General features: G+C 41.1%; 1 protein-coding gene across 3 annotated transcripts in view; it reads left to right on the top strand.

Annotated features, from left to right (window-relative positions):
• The window catches only part of SLC23A2 (solute carrier family 23 member 2), a 1,130,684-nt gene that overhangs the window by 768,771 nt on the left and 343,979 nt on the right, over positions 1-17,934 (top strand). For all 3 annotated transcript variants that reach the window (XM_044083095.1, XM_044083098.1, XM_044083097.1), the window contains exon 8: positions 4,794-4,975. In XM_044083095.1, coding sequence (XP_043939030.1) covers positions 4,794-4,975 — 182 coding nt within the window. The remainder of the gene's footprint in view (positions 1-4,793; positions 4,976-17,934) is intronic.

Here is a 17,934-nt window from a genome sequence, read left to right on the forward strand (position 1 = left end):
AGGACAGAAGAAGATGTAGTTCCAGAAGTCCCAGCAGTCCCGTCCCGCTCTGGACCCCTCGTCCTTCAGAGGCAGAAGAGGACAAGGTGGACACCAGCCCAGAGGCAGAGGGGGGGCCGAAGAATTTCGAGTCCAGAGAGCCTTTCTCAGACCGGCCCACACAACAGCCCTGAGGGCTTGCCCGGCTGTCCCTCTCTGGAAGCAGTCGGGGGACGTTTTTCGGAGCACCTACAAAGTTGGGAGTCCATTATTACAGATCGTTGGGTGCTCCGAATAATATCCAAAGGTTACACTATTCCCTTTCTGCATCTTCCCCCTTTAACGAAGTGCCTTCCTGATGTCCCACCCAATCAAAGGGAGGCGGTGGCTTCAGAAATTTCGAAGTTGCTAAAAAAACGGGCCATCCAGCACGTCCCCCCAGAGCAGTCCGGATTAGGCATTTACTCCAGGTTCTTTTTGGTGCTGAAAAAGACAGGGGACTTAAGGCCAATTCTGGACCTGTCATCTCTAAATCTGTTCATTGCCAAAGAGAAATTCTGGGTGGTCACTCTGCAATCTATTCTCCCTCTCTTACAGGAGAACAGCTGGATGTGCTCCATAGACCTCAGGGATGCGTACTACCATATTCTCATGGACAGACGGTCCAGGAGGTTTCTCCGCTTTCGGCTAGGAGCCAATCACTTTCAGTTCAGGGTTCTTCCGTTCGGCCTCACCACAGCCCCCAGGGTGTTCACCAAGGTCATGGCAGTTGTAGCAGCCCACCTGAGACTTCAGGGAATTCAGGTATTTCCATACCTGGATGATTGGCTCCTCACTGCCCCCACCATGCATCTGCTTTGCTCCGCCAGGGATTACTTCCTAGCCACGGCCCAGCATCTAGGCATTACTATAAATCTTCAGAAGTCATCTCTGCATCCTGTGCAAGTTATGGATTTTATAGGGGCCAGGATAAATACACGCCAAGCCAAAGCTTTCCTAACCACGGACAGGTTGCGCAGCTTGTCGCTACACATAATGGTGCTCCTGCAGTCTCCAGCCCCACCTGCAGAGTTGGTCCTGAGTGCCCTGGGCTCCATGGCGGCAGCCATAAGCCTGTCACCCTTAGCAAGATTGCATATGAGAATTCTACAGTGGACTCTTCAGGTTCCGTGGTCACTCCTACTCCATCCATTGGAGTCGCCAATTCCCCTGAGCAAGGTTTGCAGGAACTACCTTCTTTGGTGGCTCCATTCCCGAGAGCTGCGGGAGGAGAGACCGTTTGTGATGCCTGAGTCCCAAGCCACGTTGACCACGGACGCTTCTCGCCTCGGATGGGGGGGCATTCTATGGGCAGAACCGTTCAAGGCACGTGGACTCCCTTAGAGACCGTTCTGCATATCAGTGTCCTGGAGATGTGGGCGGTGTTTCTGGTGTTGCAAGCCCTTCAAAACCTTCTTCCTCTGGGGACTATTGCAATTCAGACAGACAACATGGTGGTAGTCTGGTATATCAACAAACAGGGAGGCACCAGATCTTACCCTCTTTGTCAAGAGGCTATGAGAGTTTGGGAATGGGCGATTTCCTCCAACTGCTTTCTGATAGCAATGCACATTCCGGGTCGGTCCAACATTTTAGCGGACAAGCTGAGTCGCTCGATCCTCACACCTTACGAGTGGTCTCTAAACCCATCAGTAGCGAATCAGATCTTCCTCAGATGGGGTCAACCTTGCTGCGTTCTTTTTGCTTCTGTGTCAAACACAAAATGCAGCGAGTTTTTCACTCTGATTCCCCCTATGGGGGAGAGCCCCAGAGACGCTCTGGTGCATGCTTGGCCCCCCGGTCCCTTGTATGTTTATCCGCCTCTTCTGCTGATGACAACATTTCTGCAGAAAGCTCATCGGTTGGGGAGCAAAATAATCCTCATAGCCCCTTCTGGCCTTGCCAGATCTGGTTCCCGTACCTGCAGTCTCACAGTGTAGTTCCTCCTTGGATCTTAGATCCCATTCTGGATCTGATCTCTCATCCTGCGGGATTACAGCCCCCAAACCTGGGCGACCTCAAGCTCACGGCTTGGTTGATCCAGTTCCACTAATCGCATGGACTCTCCCGTGAAATCTATTCTGGTAGAGGCGCATAAACCTTCTACTAGAAAGATATACAGAAGTAAATGGAAGCATTTTTCCATATGGGCAAAAAATAAAGACTTAGATCCTTTTACTGCTCCCATCCCAACGGTTCTCGACTTCATGTCCCATATCTTCGACCAAGGAGCTGGTGCTTCTACAGTCAAGGTTCAAATGGCAGTTATTTCCCATTTCCACATTGGGGGTAGCCTTGGCCCCTTAGCTTCCGCTAAGATATGCAAAACCTTTTTGAAGGGCACCTTTCTGTTGAAACCTCCTGTCAAGAATGCAGTTCCACTTTGGGACTTAACCTTGGTTCTTCAGGCCTTGACTGGCCCAAACTTTGAACCGGCGGCTTCGGTTGAGTTAAAAATTTTTATCTTGGAAAACAGCCTTCCTGATTGCAGTTACTTCAGCCAGGAGAGTGTCTGAGCTTCAAGCCCTTTGCATGAAACCTCCATATCTGGTCTTCCATAAGGACAGAGTGTCTCTCAGGACTAACACTTCTTTCTTGCCCAAGGTAGCCTCTGAATCCAATATCAACCAATCCATTAATTTGCCTGTGTTTTTCCCTAACTTTCAGAACAAAGGGGAATACAGATTACACTCATTGGATGTACACAGACAATTGCGTTTCTACTTGCACAGGACTGCTACTACTAGGAAATCAGATCACCTGTTTGTTTCTTTCGGTAAACCATCTTTGGGTAAGCCTATTACGAAAGTTACCTTGGCCAGATGGATGTTCCAATGCATCAGGCATGCTTATTTAGTCTCCGGCCAGCCTGAACCCTTGGGGGTCCTTGCCCATTCTACCAGGTCCATGGCTACTTCTGTAGCATTCTGGTCGAGAGTTCCTCTAGACGACATCTGCTCAGCAGCTACTTGGTCCTGTTCTCATACTTTCATTTCTCATTATAAATTGGATCTGATATCCAGGAGTAGGGCATCATTTGGCTCCACAGTTCTCCAGAATATCCTTCCTTGAGGTCCACCCAAGGATTTAGGTAGCTGGGGACTCTGTCCCACAGGTTGCTGATCAAATGAAGTTAACTACTTCAGATAAAGAAGTTATGTACTCACCACAACGTTCCATCTGAGTAGGTAACTTCATTTGTCTGCAACCGACCCCCCCTCCTTCCCCCTAACCTGTTTTATGGTTATTCCATCACTCAGGGTTTCACCTGGTCTTGCATTTGGTTAGGGTTCCTCTTTCGAGGGTTGTAGTCTGTTTCTTGTTTGGCAAACTTGATCTGAGGACTGGAGGGAGGTGGCAGGGCATTATGGGTAAGGGGAGGAGCTGAGAACTCGGATCTTTTAGCTTGGAAAGCTGCCGGCTCGGATCAGATACCCACAGGTTGCAGAAAATGAAGTTACCTACTCAGATGGAACGTTATGGTGAGTACATAGCTTCTTTTTTGTGTGTAGCATTTGCTACTTCATGTGTAGGTATATCCTTGGTGTGTCACTAAAGCTACTAAAACTCCCACTTAACCAGCTATTTTTTTTTTACTACTTATTAAAAGACAAAGTTCAGACACTGTGCAGACAGTTGAAACACTGTGTCCCCAAAACAAACCTTAAATCATGTTTCTCAGTGTCTGAACATTAAGAATCATAGCACTGGCTTTTAAAAATTGTAGCAGATGGCCCAAATAAGGACTGACTGCTTCCTCAACATGAAGTAAAACAGAAAAAGAGGTCTGCAGTCCTCAATATGAAGTTAAGCAGAAAAAGAAAGTAATTTGAACTAGACCAGAGAAAAAAGACTGCAGCAATAGTTGCTCGCACACAAACATAGTAAATATGTTTGTGTAAGCAGCTGAGATATCAGTAGCAGGTTTAAGTGAATCTTGACTGATTAGACAGGTTATAGTTCCAGCTTTTAAAGTGACAGTGCAGACTTCCTACTGTACTGTTGGTCCATTTTTTTCAAGCTGCACATGGCTTTGGTTCGCTGAAGGCCACTATGGTGAGTATATTCCGTTAACTGTAATATTCTTACTTTCTTTGGAAATCAAGAGATTTGGCATCTTTTTTTTCCTGGAAGTTCCTTTAAAATTCTGGAAATTTGGTGGTTTGAACTTGAGGCCCTTGCCTTTCTAAGCATAATGTAGTCTGATACTGTGATAGTTCTTTTTAGCCTGCTAGTTTATACATGCTTTTTGCAGTCTGAGTAGTTGTCAGTTTGATCTTATTTAAATGGGTTACATGTCTGAGACAGTGGTAGTGCATGGTACTGAATACCATGAAAGATATTTCAGTGCCATTTTAAATCTGATTGTTAATGTTACAAAGAAGGGCAGCTGTTAAACTAGTTGTGCATATTATGTAAACTGTTCAAAGAAGCAGGTTGCACACCTTTTATTTTCACTTTCTTCTTTACCCCTTTGACAGTGGAAGATTTTTTAAGATCCTGTTGTCTTTGAAGTAGCACCATTGTAATAGTTTGGTCAGTCCCCTGAAAGTAGACAAAAAGACTACTGACTTCATATCTCACCTAGCAGAGGTGAAATTGTTTAAGATGGTCACATTCAGTTCCTTTTAGCACTGCATTACTGTATGAATATTAACTTGTGACCATGCGTTGTGAGACTGCAGTACTAATATGAAAGGTTATAAGAGAATGTATTTTAAATAATGTAATGCTACATCATAAGAGAATTATTAATGTTTACATTTTATTGACAGATTCAGGGGGCTATCATCATGTCTTCGCTGATTGAGGTAGTTATTGGTTTTCTCGGCCTCCCAGGAGCGCTACTGAAGTATATTGGGCCACTGACCATCACTCCAACAGTATCTCTGATAGGCCTTTCTGGTTTTCAGGCTGCAGGAGAAAGAGCGGGCAGGCACTGGGGCATTGCTATTCTGTAAGTATTTTTGCTGATAATTTTCATTAAGTTAACTACAAGTCTTCCTTTGAGATACCCATAGCAGTGGGAAGTGGCAGAGATTTTCTTGTTCAGCGGACCTTGTATCAGCTCAAAACTTTTCCATTTTCATTTCCTCAACTTGCTTGCATGCTCCCCTCCCACTGACTCATGCAATGGCATGTGCTGGATCTTGTAAGGGTACCCATTTCATGCTGCCCACTTCTTTTTACTGCTTTCTTAGTTTGGATCTCAAGCTCAGCATTAATTAGGGAAAAGTCCCTTTGTTTGATGTGTAAGAAAATGTTACCCTTCCATATATTCCAGCAGTTGCCACATCACTAGTAAAGTTCTACACTGGGCATTGTTTTACTGCAAGGGATAGGAAGAGAACGTGAGGGAGTGTCAAAGGTACCATATCAACTACCAGAAAGAGAGTGTGAGAGATGTTCAAGGCCTGTTATATCTCACAGAATATAGCCTTTAGAAGGTTGTCAACACAGAACTTTTGAGGGTTCTTTTTCCCCATTTGTAAACATTATACATCACATCACAAATATTCTTTTGTATATTTATCATCAGTTCAGCATTACACAAACTGATCAATTCCTGCCTTCCTGTAAACTTCACTCCTCCACCAGTCATTATTCTGCCTGTATTGTCCCCACACTTTCCATTTTTTTCTGTGTAGTTTCTTTCTACCCTTTTCTAAAGATCCCGCTTCCAGTTCTTTTATCACTGTTACAGTATTCAGTACTTCATATACAGTTGGTTTAGACTTTGATTTCCATTTTCTAGTAATTGCTTTTTTGGCAGTCACCAGAATTAAACTTAGCAAGGCCTTGCAGTGCTTAGGAAATTCAGATCCTATATCCCAGCTCAAAAAAAAAATCATTTCTGTAGTTAACACCAATTTGCTCACCCAATATGCACTGTAGGGAATTTTTAAAGTCTGCCAACACATGGCACTCCTAAAACATATGTTCCTAGTTACCTCTTTGCTTCCCATTGCACCTCCTACATTTGACATTTACCCGAGGAAAAATACCTTGGAGTCTGCTTAGGATAAAAATACCCATGCAAACATTTCTGATCAAAAATCCTAAATCTTCTAGACTTTGTTGCATATTTGGAAGCCATATACATGTCCTCCCATTGTTTCCTTGTGAATTGCATATCCAGCCTCTCTTCCCAATCTTTTCTAACCTCCTCTGATTGATCTTGAATTATTTTATATGCCCTACTAAGAATCCATTTTTTAACAACAGCTTATATTCTAGATTCAATTAAAAACTCTACCAGAGCAGGTCTTTCACTTAGGATTCCCCTATCCCTTTCTCTTTGCCTATAATTTATCAATCCTTGATAGGGAAGGTGGTCTCTAATCTGCAATCCAAATGTCTTCTTGGCTTCTTCCCATTCTGTTACCTTTCCCTCTCTAGCTATTTGTTCACAATACCTTAGTTCCTTTTCCAATTTTCTCCAGTAAATTCCAGCCCCCTCGTGCCTATTCTCTGTACCCCTAATTGCAGTCATTCCTGTCAGCAAAATCTCCTTTCTCCATTCTCGTGTTGGCTTAGTTCTTATAATACTTTACTTTATGACTATAATATTCTGTGTGGCTGTTATTCTTCTTAATGATCTCCATCCAAAATCTGACTTACTCCTTATTTCTTGAACCCCCCCCCCCCATCCGCTTCATCGTCATTCCTTTCCACTTTGAATTATACCTTGTTGCTGAGCCTTAACTGTGTAGTTCTGTAATATCCCTTCAGATTCAGATCAGGTAATTGTAATCCACCTTCTTAGATTATAAGGATCAGCTTATCCCCCTTGACCCTTTTCACCTCCCAGGTAAAGTCCTTCAACTCTTTATTAGTCGCTTTCCATGACTTCTCTATATGATAAAAATATGCCTGACCTGTATATAAAACTAAAGGGAGTAAAAACATTTTCACTGCTTGTACCTTGCTGACCATATCCATAAACAAGAGCTTCCATTTTCTCTATTTTGTATTACCTTTTTAGTCTCTTCACACATATCCTTAGCTGCAATAATAGAATCCCTTTTAATCCATCCTCCTAAATACTTCATTTTATCTTCTCCCCATAAATACATGTATTACTAATTCATATGTGGGTGCATAGTTTATAGATATAGTCTTTTTGTCTTTATTCATTTTTTTATCCTGAAAAGACTTTAAATTGCCTCAGGATGTTCCACAACACTGAGATGTCCTTTTCTGGTTTTATCAGATACAAAATAATATTATCTGAATATAAAGCCAACTTTTCTCGATTATCATACCAGTTATGTCCTTGAATTTCTGAGTCCCTTATTTTCTTTGCCAGTGGCTTTAGTTATCAAGCACATAACAAAGGGGAAAGAGGACACTTCTACCAGGTTCCTCTGTTGAGCCACAACTTGTCAGAAAGGAACCCTCCCACTATTAGTTTTGCATCTGATCACTCATATGTCCTCGTAATTAATCTTATTATTGTGTCAGGAAATGCAAACGCTTCCATTGCCCTACTCATAAAATCCCAGCTTGCTGTGTGAAATGCTTTCTCTGCAGCAAGAACCAGTGGTATTTTCTTTCACTTGTCTTCCCTCTGGATTGTCATCATTGTTCTATTAAGGTTGTCAGATGTTTGCCTACTCTCCACAAAACCACATTGATCCATATCTGTCAACTTTAGTAACACCTTTTAGCTGTTATAGACATAAACACTTTATAGACATGGTTTAAAATTTAAATAGGCCTATATAAAGATGAAACTGGGTCTGATAGGTCTTTACCATCTTTAGGTTTTACAGCTACCAAAGCTTTCTTCCAGTAGACTGATGCTTCGCCTCCTTTTAAAATATTTATTTTATTTTATTTTACATTTGTTGACCGGGATAGTCCGACTGGATGCATGTCCATTTTCAGCGGAGGCCCGGGGAGAAAAGCTCCAAGGGTAAGCAGATACAGCATTACATAATACCAGCATTACATATTACAAACAGACTATTTACAGAGATTACATAAGTTCATAGGTTCATAGGTTGGTACTAGGCTATCAGCCCTAGGGCCTATATAAGCCTAGCCATAACAATTCCCTGGCTATTTCTTCCCACATTATTTACTTTCCTGGACCCCTGTCTAGCAGGGCGACTGATGTGATCCCTGGGGTGAATTTCCTTTCTCCCATCCAGTCGTCAAGGTTCCTCTTGAAGAGGTCCAAAGAGGCACTCTGCTTGACATGTATGGGCAATCTAAGCAAGTTAAACAAGTTCCACAGGTTACAGTTAATCCTGAGAGCAAGTCAGGATTAAATTAAATTACACAGTAAACTGGTTAGCAGATTTTTACACATTCTAGAGAGAGTTAGCCAGGCTTGATACATTGACATAGCCAGTTAAGTGACAAATGTTTTTTGAGTCTAGTTTAAATTGACCTAAGGTGGAAAGTAAGGTAATATCAGCTGGAAGAGAGTTCCAGGATCTACTTACAGAGTTTGCAAAGAGAGAATCACCGGCTGTGTTATTAATTTTGCTAGTCTGAATTAGTAGTTTGTTAGAGGATCAAAGTGGTCTAGGATTGTTATAGGGGGGTGATAATATTTTTAAGTGCAGGAGTATTGTCCGGATTATAGAGGATTTTATAGGCCATAATCAGTTGGTTATACTGGATTAGGCTGGGTAGTTCAAGCCACCCAAGCTGATTTAGATTGATGCAATGATGTGTCCTAAAAGGCAGCCCAGTGGCAAACCTGGCAATGTGGTTGTAGCAAATTGAGAGTTTAAGGACAGTCTTGTTTAAATTCGAGAGTAGCGGGGATGCATGTAGAAGGGTTGAAAGAAGGTGAGAGCGAGCTATGGCAATTTTAGCTGGAGGGGTTAGGAAGGCTTTTATTCTGTAAAGTGACCCTAGTTTTTTATTGATGGTTTTGATAGTTTGGTTAACATGTAGGTCAAATTTTAGATTGTTGTCTATGATGACACCTAATAGTTTTGTAGAGGGGTCAGGGGAGATTATTGTGCCATCATTTGATTTTATGGTAAAGGTGAAAGCGGTAGACCTACATGTTGGTGAAAATAACAGCATTTTAGTTTTTTTGGGATTTAGGATCAGACAATGTTCAGAAAGCCACTTTTCTATCATATTAAAGGTGGTCTGGGTAGCTGACCATAACTCTACTGGAGATGTGGCTAAGGAAATCAGAGTAGAGTCATCAGTATATTGGATACAGCTGGCTTTTGGGATGACAGTATAAAAGTCGTTAATGAAGATGGAGAACAGCAAGGGTCCTAGTATAGAGCCTTGTGGTACTCCAAGGGTGTTAGGTAGAAGGTTAGAGAGTTTGGTCTGCCAGAGGACAGCCTGCTGTCAACCATTCAAGTAGGATTGAAACCATTGAAGGGCTCTAGTATCTAGACAGAATGTTTGCAGGGTGTGGATTAAAAGTTGGTGATCAACCATATCGAATGCCTTGGAAAGATCCAAGAAGAGGGCTGAGAACATATAATTATTGTTGTGATTATGGCTTATGGTGTTGGTAAAGGCTAGGAGGGCTGAAGTAGTGCTTTGATGAGGACGGAAGCCATGCTGAGTGTCTGCCATAAGGTGATTCTGGATTTGGTAGTGCATGAGTTGTCTATGAATACATTTTTCCATAATCTTTGCAAGTGGAGAGAGTATACTTCCAGATCTTTATCACTTTCTTCCCTTCTAGCTTCCAAACTTCCACAGGAATACCCTGCAGATTGATTTCTACAGCACCATTTTTATGTCATCTCCTCCTTTCTTTAACTGTTAATTGTTGAGCCTCATCTGCCTCTAACCCTGGCATACTTAAGTCTTCCATAAATATTTCCATTTATGCTCTTTCTTGATTTAATTTCTCCACTTTGTGCGCATGTTCATAATATTTTCAAGACATCTGTAATATAGCTACAGGATTTCTAGTTATTTTATAGGCTCCCTAAGTTTGGTAACAACCCTTCCCACTTGTTTGTTGCCTACATTGTTGTGTTAAAAGTTTTTGTGCTCTGGAGTCATTATCAAAAACAGTTGCTTAATAGCAGTCTTTCAAAACTCATGCATGTTATCCAGAAACTTCCTTATTTTCTGTTTATCACTCTGCAATTACACCTCCTCTTGTTCTGTGAGATTCCCCTTATTTGCAATATTTTAACCTTTGTCAGCCCCTCTAGATAATTTCTGTTACTTCTTAACCATATCTCTTTTTCTTTTATTTCTACCTATTCTTAAACTACATTTTCATTTCATTCTACTGCTAGCTGTAACTTCTGAAGACATTTCTATCATCCCTAATAACTCTTGAATAATTTCCACTACCCATTCCTTAAATTCCCATTCTCTTTCAACAGGGAGGTGGGGAAGCACCAGTTTCTTATTTTTATTTTAATACCTTGCATTTTTGTCTTAGTTATTGGCATATGATCTGAAATGGTTATTGAATGTGTGTTGAAGCTTTCAATTAAAAATACAACCGTTCCTGTGAAATATAATTTCTTTGTAGTCTAGTCCATGATTGTACCTTAGAAAAAAAATATGTAAAGTCTTCCTGAGTTCCTGCTGCTGAATTCACATCTTCCCTACCAATTTTTTTTCATAAAATTTTTTCAGAAATCTACCTCTTTTGTTATATTTTTTCTTTCTAGGTCCCCTGATATATCCTCACTGATGCAAATCAAATTTCACTCCCCACCTAAAAGTAATATTCTCTGCTGAAAGTTGATTATTTCTTCCCAAATTGTCTTAAGCTTCATAATAACAGTTTTAGGTTGAATATAAATGTATGTCTATAAGCTGCGGTGGTACAGCGGTAGCATTGTTGCCTCACAGCAAGAGGTTCTCCTGTTCGATTCTCGGCTGGAGTGCCTTCTCTGTGGAGTCTGCATGTCCTCCCCATGGTCGAGTGGCCTCCAAAAGACATGCGTGAATAGGCGTGCCTTTGCTGAAGGTTGGGCGTCAGGCTAGCAACTCGGCACCATAAACAAATCTACTGCCAATCATTAGCAGTCCGCTGTGGCGACCCTAAACTGGGAAAAGACGAAAAGACAAACAAAACATAAATGTATGCCTGTACAATCCTCCTCTCCCCTTGCCAATAGCCTCATACCACCACAGAAATGGGCAGTTGTGCAGTTAACGAATGCTGGAGGGCTGTTCCTTTTTAAAGTTAAATGTCAGAGTTAAAAACTTGGAGCTGGCAAGTTAAAAGAAAAACTGTAGCAAGTGAATGTAAGACTGAATCAAAGCAGGTTAGCCGGTGGTTTGCTTATTCAAGTTCGACAGAAATTAGATAACTAAAAAAATGAATTTAACAAGGAAATTGTTTATATGAGAAAGAACTATACTTTCTTATGACACCTGTAGTTCTGATGTAATTTTGAAGATGGTCTGTGCCTTCTCTTTTTTCCTGAGCGGTAGTCTGTTCCAGCTTAGCTTGGAGGCTGGAATTAGCTGAAGTATATAATACATGCAGGGATACTCTATTCCCAAGGGATGAAAATAGCTGACACATCAGCCAGTTGTTTCTCAGAAGAAGGCAGGTCATTCTGGCATTTTGTGAAGATTTGTTTTTTGAGGAAGCATGAACAAAACATATTTTCCTGAGTGAGAGAGGAGTACAGCAGATATTTATATAAGCAAATTTTAATGCATTTTTTCATAGCTAGAGAGGTCATTTTAATGCAGAAGCTTTCTTATTTGACACTGTTTTGTACGTGAGATCAGATGAAATTAAATTGCGGCTGAGCACTTTATTGCAGTTAATAATGTAATCTCTCTGCATTTTGGGTTTTAGTCACTGTATTGTATTTGTCTTTGTGTCATAATAGGTAGATCATGTCTACTAAACCTGATTGACTTCTTTGAAGCAGTCACTAGAGCCGTAGACGAGGGCAATGTAGTGCACACAGCCTATCTTGACCTCGCCAAGGCTTTCGATACCATCCCCCACCCTAGAATTATACATAAACTCACTAAACTGAGCATAAATCCCTATGTCACAAGATGAATGGCCAACTGGCTCACTGACAGAACCCACACAATAAAAGTAGCTGACTCCAAGTCCTACTTCAGACCAGTGACGAGTGGAGTACCACAGGGTTCGGTCCTGGGTACTCTCCTGTTCAGCATCTACTCTGAAGTGCAGGCCAACACAGAAGGTCTTTGGCTAACAACGTTCACAGATGACTGCAAAATGGGAGCCATAATAGAATCACCTAATGATGTAGGCATTCTACAAAAGGGCCTCATAGAGACAGATGCTTGGTGTCAAAGTCATGGCCTCAAGCTCAGTGCCAAGAAGTGCACTGTCATCCTCTTTGGGAAAAACTCGGTACTCATGAACTACCACATAGGCAGTAGCTCACTAAACACTGAAAGTGTGATAAGAGACCTCGGGACACAGGTGGACTGTAGTCTGTCCTTTGATGACCACATCACCACAGTAGTCAGTAAATTCTTCTATGTGGCACACCTCATCACAAAAGGATTCTCCTCTAGAAAAAAGGAGGTCATTGTTCCTCTCTACTCATCCTACATCAGACCCATTATAGAGTACAATGCCCCATTTGGCATGTATCTCACAAGACACCTACAACAATTGGAAAGGACACAGAATTACCTCAGTAAGAGGATTACCAGCCCCAGACAGATGCCATACTCAGACCATCTCAAAAAACTCCAGATCTACTCTGTCGCATATCGCCTACTCAGAGGCAATGTCTGCCTAACATACAAACCTATGTCAAACCCAGAGCTGTTGGACATGCTGCACTTAAAGAAATCCCAATCTCTCCAAACCACACCCTCCAGGGACCTAAACCATGTCACCACAATAAACAGAACATGCTGGAGGGATAGGTTCCTGTCCCAGAGACTTCCCATACTCTGGAACAAACTACCCATTCATGTCAAGTAAAGCTCCTCATTGGCCCTCTTTAAGAAAAATCTTGATGACTGGATGGGAAATAGAAAATTCACCCCGGGGGATCACTTCTGCGGCACTGCTTGACAGTGGCATAGAAAAATAATTTTCTTTGGTGGCGAAAGCCAGGGAACCTTTCTGGCTAGTCTTATATAGGCTCTAGGGCCGATAGCCTAGTACCTACCTATGAATCTATAATAGTCAAAGAAATGTTTACTGCTTCTGCTGCTTCCTGTAGTTCTTGCTTATAACAGTTCATATTTGGAGAACAGTGATTTCCCATGCTATTCTTCCTCATTGAGCAGTACCATAAAACTTTGTTGAGTTGTATAGTGATTTTTGTTTCATGACTTTACAAGTAAATAAGAACACTCCTTTTACTTTTATTTTCAAAATGATCTTTGTACTAAATGCAAGTTTCACAAAGGTTCACTTTTACAGTGTGCCTTTAGCCTTCAGTATAATTGTTGTAATAGTACTTTTCCATTCATCTTTGGCACTTAAACACGTCTGAGCCTAATAAGAGTGTCACAACAATGAAACACTGAGAAATACTGCCTGTCCATGTTTGGGTCTCCAGGTCATTGCCCATCTGAAAATATCTTTTTTGTGGAGTTAGCACATCCTGCATGTGTGTCCAGAAATGCTAGTAACTGAATTGACAATTCTTGAATTTCTTTTCAGAGTACGGGTATGATTCTGGGTGATCCGTGAGATGGATTGTGGTTCCATTCGTTTTTTATTGTTGGCCTTTCCATCATTGCTTGCCAAAATACACTATTTCTGGTGTAACCATGACAAGGATAAAGCATGTAATGGTAAATGAATGAATAATGAACTTGATAAGCTAAAGAAAGATAAAGTACCTGCCAATAACATAATCTCCAGTCAGTTACATAATGATTCTAAAGGGGAATTTCATTCATATGCGCCTTGCAGTATGACATTTAACAGTTTGAACATTCTTTGTGTACCATTTACATTAGAATGAGTGCTTTGGATAGAAAATATGCAGTTATTGTATTCAATATATTTCTGGTCCATTTGTGCAGTTTGATTTTTAGAAAATTGTTAAAGTAATGTTAAGAATGAAATGTTACAAATGAAACCTGCTTTTTTGTCACAAAATGTTTTTCTTTACGACAAAAAAAATAGTGCTCTTCAGGCCTGCCATTTCCAAGTTGCTTACAAAGAGAGCGAGTCTAAAGGTGAATTTTTTTCAGTTGAGCAAATGAGCTTGTAGTGCATCAATCTTCAATAAGATGCTAGTTTTAGAGCATTTGTAAATTTGATTTCTGAACTTTTTCAGAGGTGTCATGGTAAGAAGTGAAGTTTAGCTTAAGGGACTGCATCATAGCTAAGAGCAAGACCCATCCTATTTTGTCAGTACCTTGTTTGCTACTGAAAAAAATTAATAGCTAATGTTATACCCCTTACTGTTCCATTAGCTCCTTGTTTGGTTTTGAAGCTGCTTTCTTTATATACTTGTTGGAAGACGACAGTAAAACTATTTTTTTTAGTAGTATGTAATACAAAACACAGCAAAAACAGATTCCCAACAGGAACAAAAAAACTAGGAAAATAAAGAAATAATCCCAGCAATGACCTGGAACACACCAGCTTTATTGACAACAAAATGTTCCTTCGACTAAGCGCTTTCGCCAGTAATTGGCCTCATCAGAGTCAAAGAAACCTCTAACTACAACAGAATAAATAGTGAAAAACTTTTTTACAAACACTTAATTATTTAATTGATAAGCCAATCGTCAGCCATAAAATAACATTAGGTGAACCGCCCTTAAAAAAAAAGTGCTTAGCGCAAATCATTTAATCTAAAACTAATCAAAGAATCCATTTAACAATACGTATAATACCTAGCCAAATTTAACATATCCACTAAGTTCCACAGACAACAAAATTGGTTGAAAAGTTTGTGTGAACATATAAAAAATACTTTAAAAATGTATTCCATGAATTATAAACCTTTATATAAAAAAACATGTGTATAAAGAGAACATAGTTGCAGGCAATACTGATAAACATACCCAAGCTGAAAAACCATTAGCTTTTAACTTTTGAAGTTTGAAACAATACCAAACTATGGTTTCAGACTTATTCAAAACACTATTCCGTCCCCATAGTGTACCTGTTCCGGATACAAAATAAACATTGTACCCAGTATAGTAAATGTGCTAAATAATGTTATTGGATCTCTGCTTTAACATGGGCATAAGGGAAATACATTCATTAAGTCCTGGTGGTCGCATGGCTTTTAACCTCAATTGCCACCTTGCTTCTTTGCTTTCAACAAGAAGTCTGTCATCGCCACCGCTACAGTTCGGTACCACCTGATCAATAACAAAGAAAATAATTTTTTTTAAATTAGGAATACCAACACTATGATTGAATAGAGCATTGTGCCCATCATTTCTTCTAATGGCCCTAAGATGTTCACCAATCCTGTCCTTTAGCTTTCTGACAGTTTTTCCCACATAGAAAGCATGGCAACTGACACACGTGGCAACATAGACCAACATCGTAGTGTTACAACTACATCTCCCTGGGCATGATAAAGCATAATCATGCCCATGTATCGCCACATATGGCCCATCATTAATGTAGTGACAAAATTTACATGACCCACATTTGACCATCAAAGACTTGTACCATCTATTTTTCTTGCCCCCCAGGATGTTTTTAATGTTTTTCCCTCTACTGAATACCACCGTGGGTTGAGCCCCCAACTTTGTCTTGGTGTATTCATTGAAACAAACTTGCCACAATTTTTTAGTTGTTTCAGTAAGGGGGGTACACAAAGGGCTGTATTTTAAAACAAGTACGTCAGAATTATCCCTTGTGGTAGTACCCACAGTTTTAATACCTGATGTTAAAATATGAGAAAAAGATGTGGACCTTTTGGAAACCACTTCACGTTTTATATTTAAAACCAGTTTTAGGGGATAACCTCTCTCTAAAAACATCCCTACTAAAGTGTACATCTCATCCAAGAAAATCTTCTCATCACTAACCAGCCTTGATAACCTCACCATTTAACCCTTAATAATGCTTTTTCTCTGATGGTGAGGCACAATGCTCTATTCAGTCATAGTGTTGGTTGTCCTAATTTAAAAAAAAATATTTTCTTTGATGTTCATCGTGTTTCACTGTTGCAGTCATTAAACTTGGGTTATCCGCCGGCAGGCTACCTGCAGTTGGCCCGAGTTCCAAAGTCTTGGTCCGGCGTCGGTTGCTGTCACCTCTTCCCTGAAGTCAGTGCGCCAGGGGTATAAAAGATGCAACCATTGCCATTTTCTTCAGTCTTTCTTGCTGCGCGGTGCCTGAAGCAAAAGCAGTTCGCAAGTGCCGGTCAGCCTACTCCTGAGATTTTCGAAACTGAGTTTCAGAACCGAAGTCTTCAATAAAGCTAAGTACCCCGTTGGGGAAACCTTTTCTTGCTCCAGACCGATGTCAGTAAAAGTTAATAATTGTATTTCTTGTGGGAAGCAAATACCTCATAAGGACTTTCACTCTTACTGTATTCCTTGCCTAGGCCCTGACCATGGTGTTACTAGTTGTCGGTTTTGTGCTAGATTCAACAAACGCACTATTAAACGTCGGTTTGATTTTGCTTTACATTATTTTGGACGAAGGTTTAATTACATAATGCCGTTGGAACAACTGACGACCGGAATTTATAAAAAACGCAAAGACAAAGAAAAGGACAGGCATCCAAGGTCCAAAACTGACGACAAAGCCTCTTCTAGGCCAGTCGCCGGTTCGTCGGTTCTCAGTGAGGCACTTTCGCAGCCCCTGACACCTGCTACCTCAGAGCCACAGGCCCCATCAGACAGCCACGTGGAGACACCGAGGCCTGTGGAAACTCAAGGTTTTGGGCCTACAGAAGCTATTCCTTCAGATGGGTCTGGAGCCGCTGAGCAGGCATCGGCTTCTGAGAGTGTTTTCAGACCTTCACAGCTTACAATTAAGCCCACTACAGCAGCCAAGGCAAAGTTAAAAACACCATTAAAGACAAAGAAACAAGTACAGCATTCTACTGAACAGTCATCCATGCCAAAGAATCAGATGCTTAAAATGGCCGAAGACCTAATTACTTTAATCAGGGGTTCCCATCCCCCTCCTGACAAAAGGCCTAGGCAAGACACTGACTATGATTTCTCTGACCGGGTTTCTATTTCCTCTGATTCCTCTTCTGACCAGGGATACTCTGTCCCTCCTTATGAGGACTCTGATGCAGAAGAGTCTATACCTTCAGCCTGTCCTCCTGAGGATTATTCTTTTGGGGAAAACCTGCACACCATGAGGGAACATTTCCATTGGGAGAGCCAGGATTATTCAGAATCCAAGAAAAGGCTCAGAGACTTTCTTTTATTGCCCCAGCACAGGCCCCTGGCTATACCCCCTGTGCTTGATATTGTTGATGATTTTTTCTGAATCCAGTCTGTCTCCTGATTCTTTATCCCCTGCACCAGTCAAGCCAGACAGGTACTACAGGGTCCCCTGACTCTCATAAATTTCTGTACAAAAACCCTGCCGCAGATCTAGAAACAATTTCTCAGGGTCCTAAAGGGGTTAAGGCTTCCACTGCTAAAAATCCTGTCCCCTCGGACAGAGATTCCAGAGCTCTGGACAGATGGGGGAAAAAAGTTTACACTTCTGCTACTTTAGCTGTAAGGGCTTTAAATTGCCAGTTTCACATGCTTAGATATCAACAGTATCTCATGTCATTGTTAAAGCAGAAAATGGTTTCAATCTCAGAAAGTCCTGACAGTAAGGAAATGCAGGATTTATTGCATGCAGCTGAACAAGCGGGAAAGTATACTTTATAATGTGGTTTTGATTCATTAGAGGCTTCTTGTAGAGCCGCAGTTACAGGCTCTGTAATTCGAAGGCATGCTTGGTTGAAAGAACAAAGTTTACCTGACCATATTAAAGTTAAATTATTGGATGCTCCACTACAGCATGATACTTTGTTTGGTGTTAAGGCAGAAGAG

This window comes from Protopterus annectens, chromosome 9.part0, assembly GCF_019279795.1.
Source record: "Protopterus annectens isolate FY-2018-M chromosome 9.part0, PAN1.0, whole genome shotgun sequence".
Taxonomy (NCBI): domain Eukaryota; kingdom Metazoa; phylum Chordata; order Ceratodontiformes; family Protopteridae; genus Protopterus; species Protopterus annectens.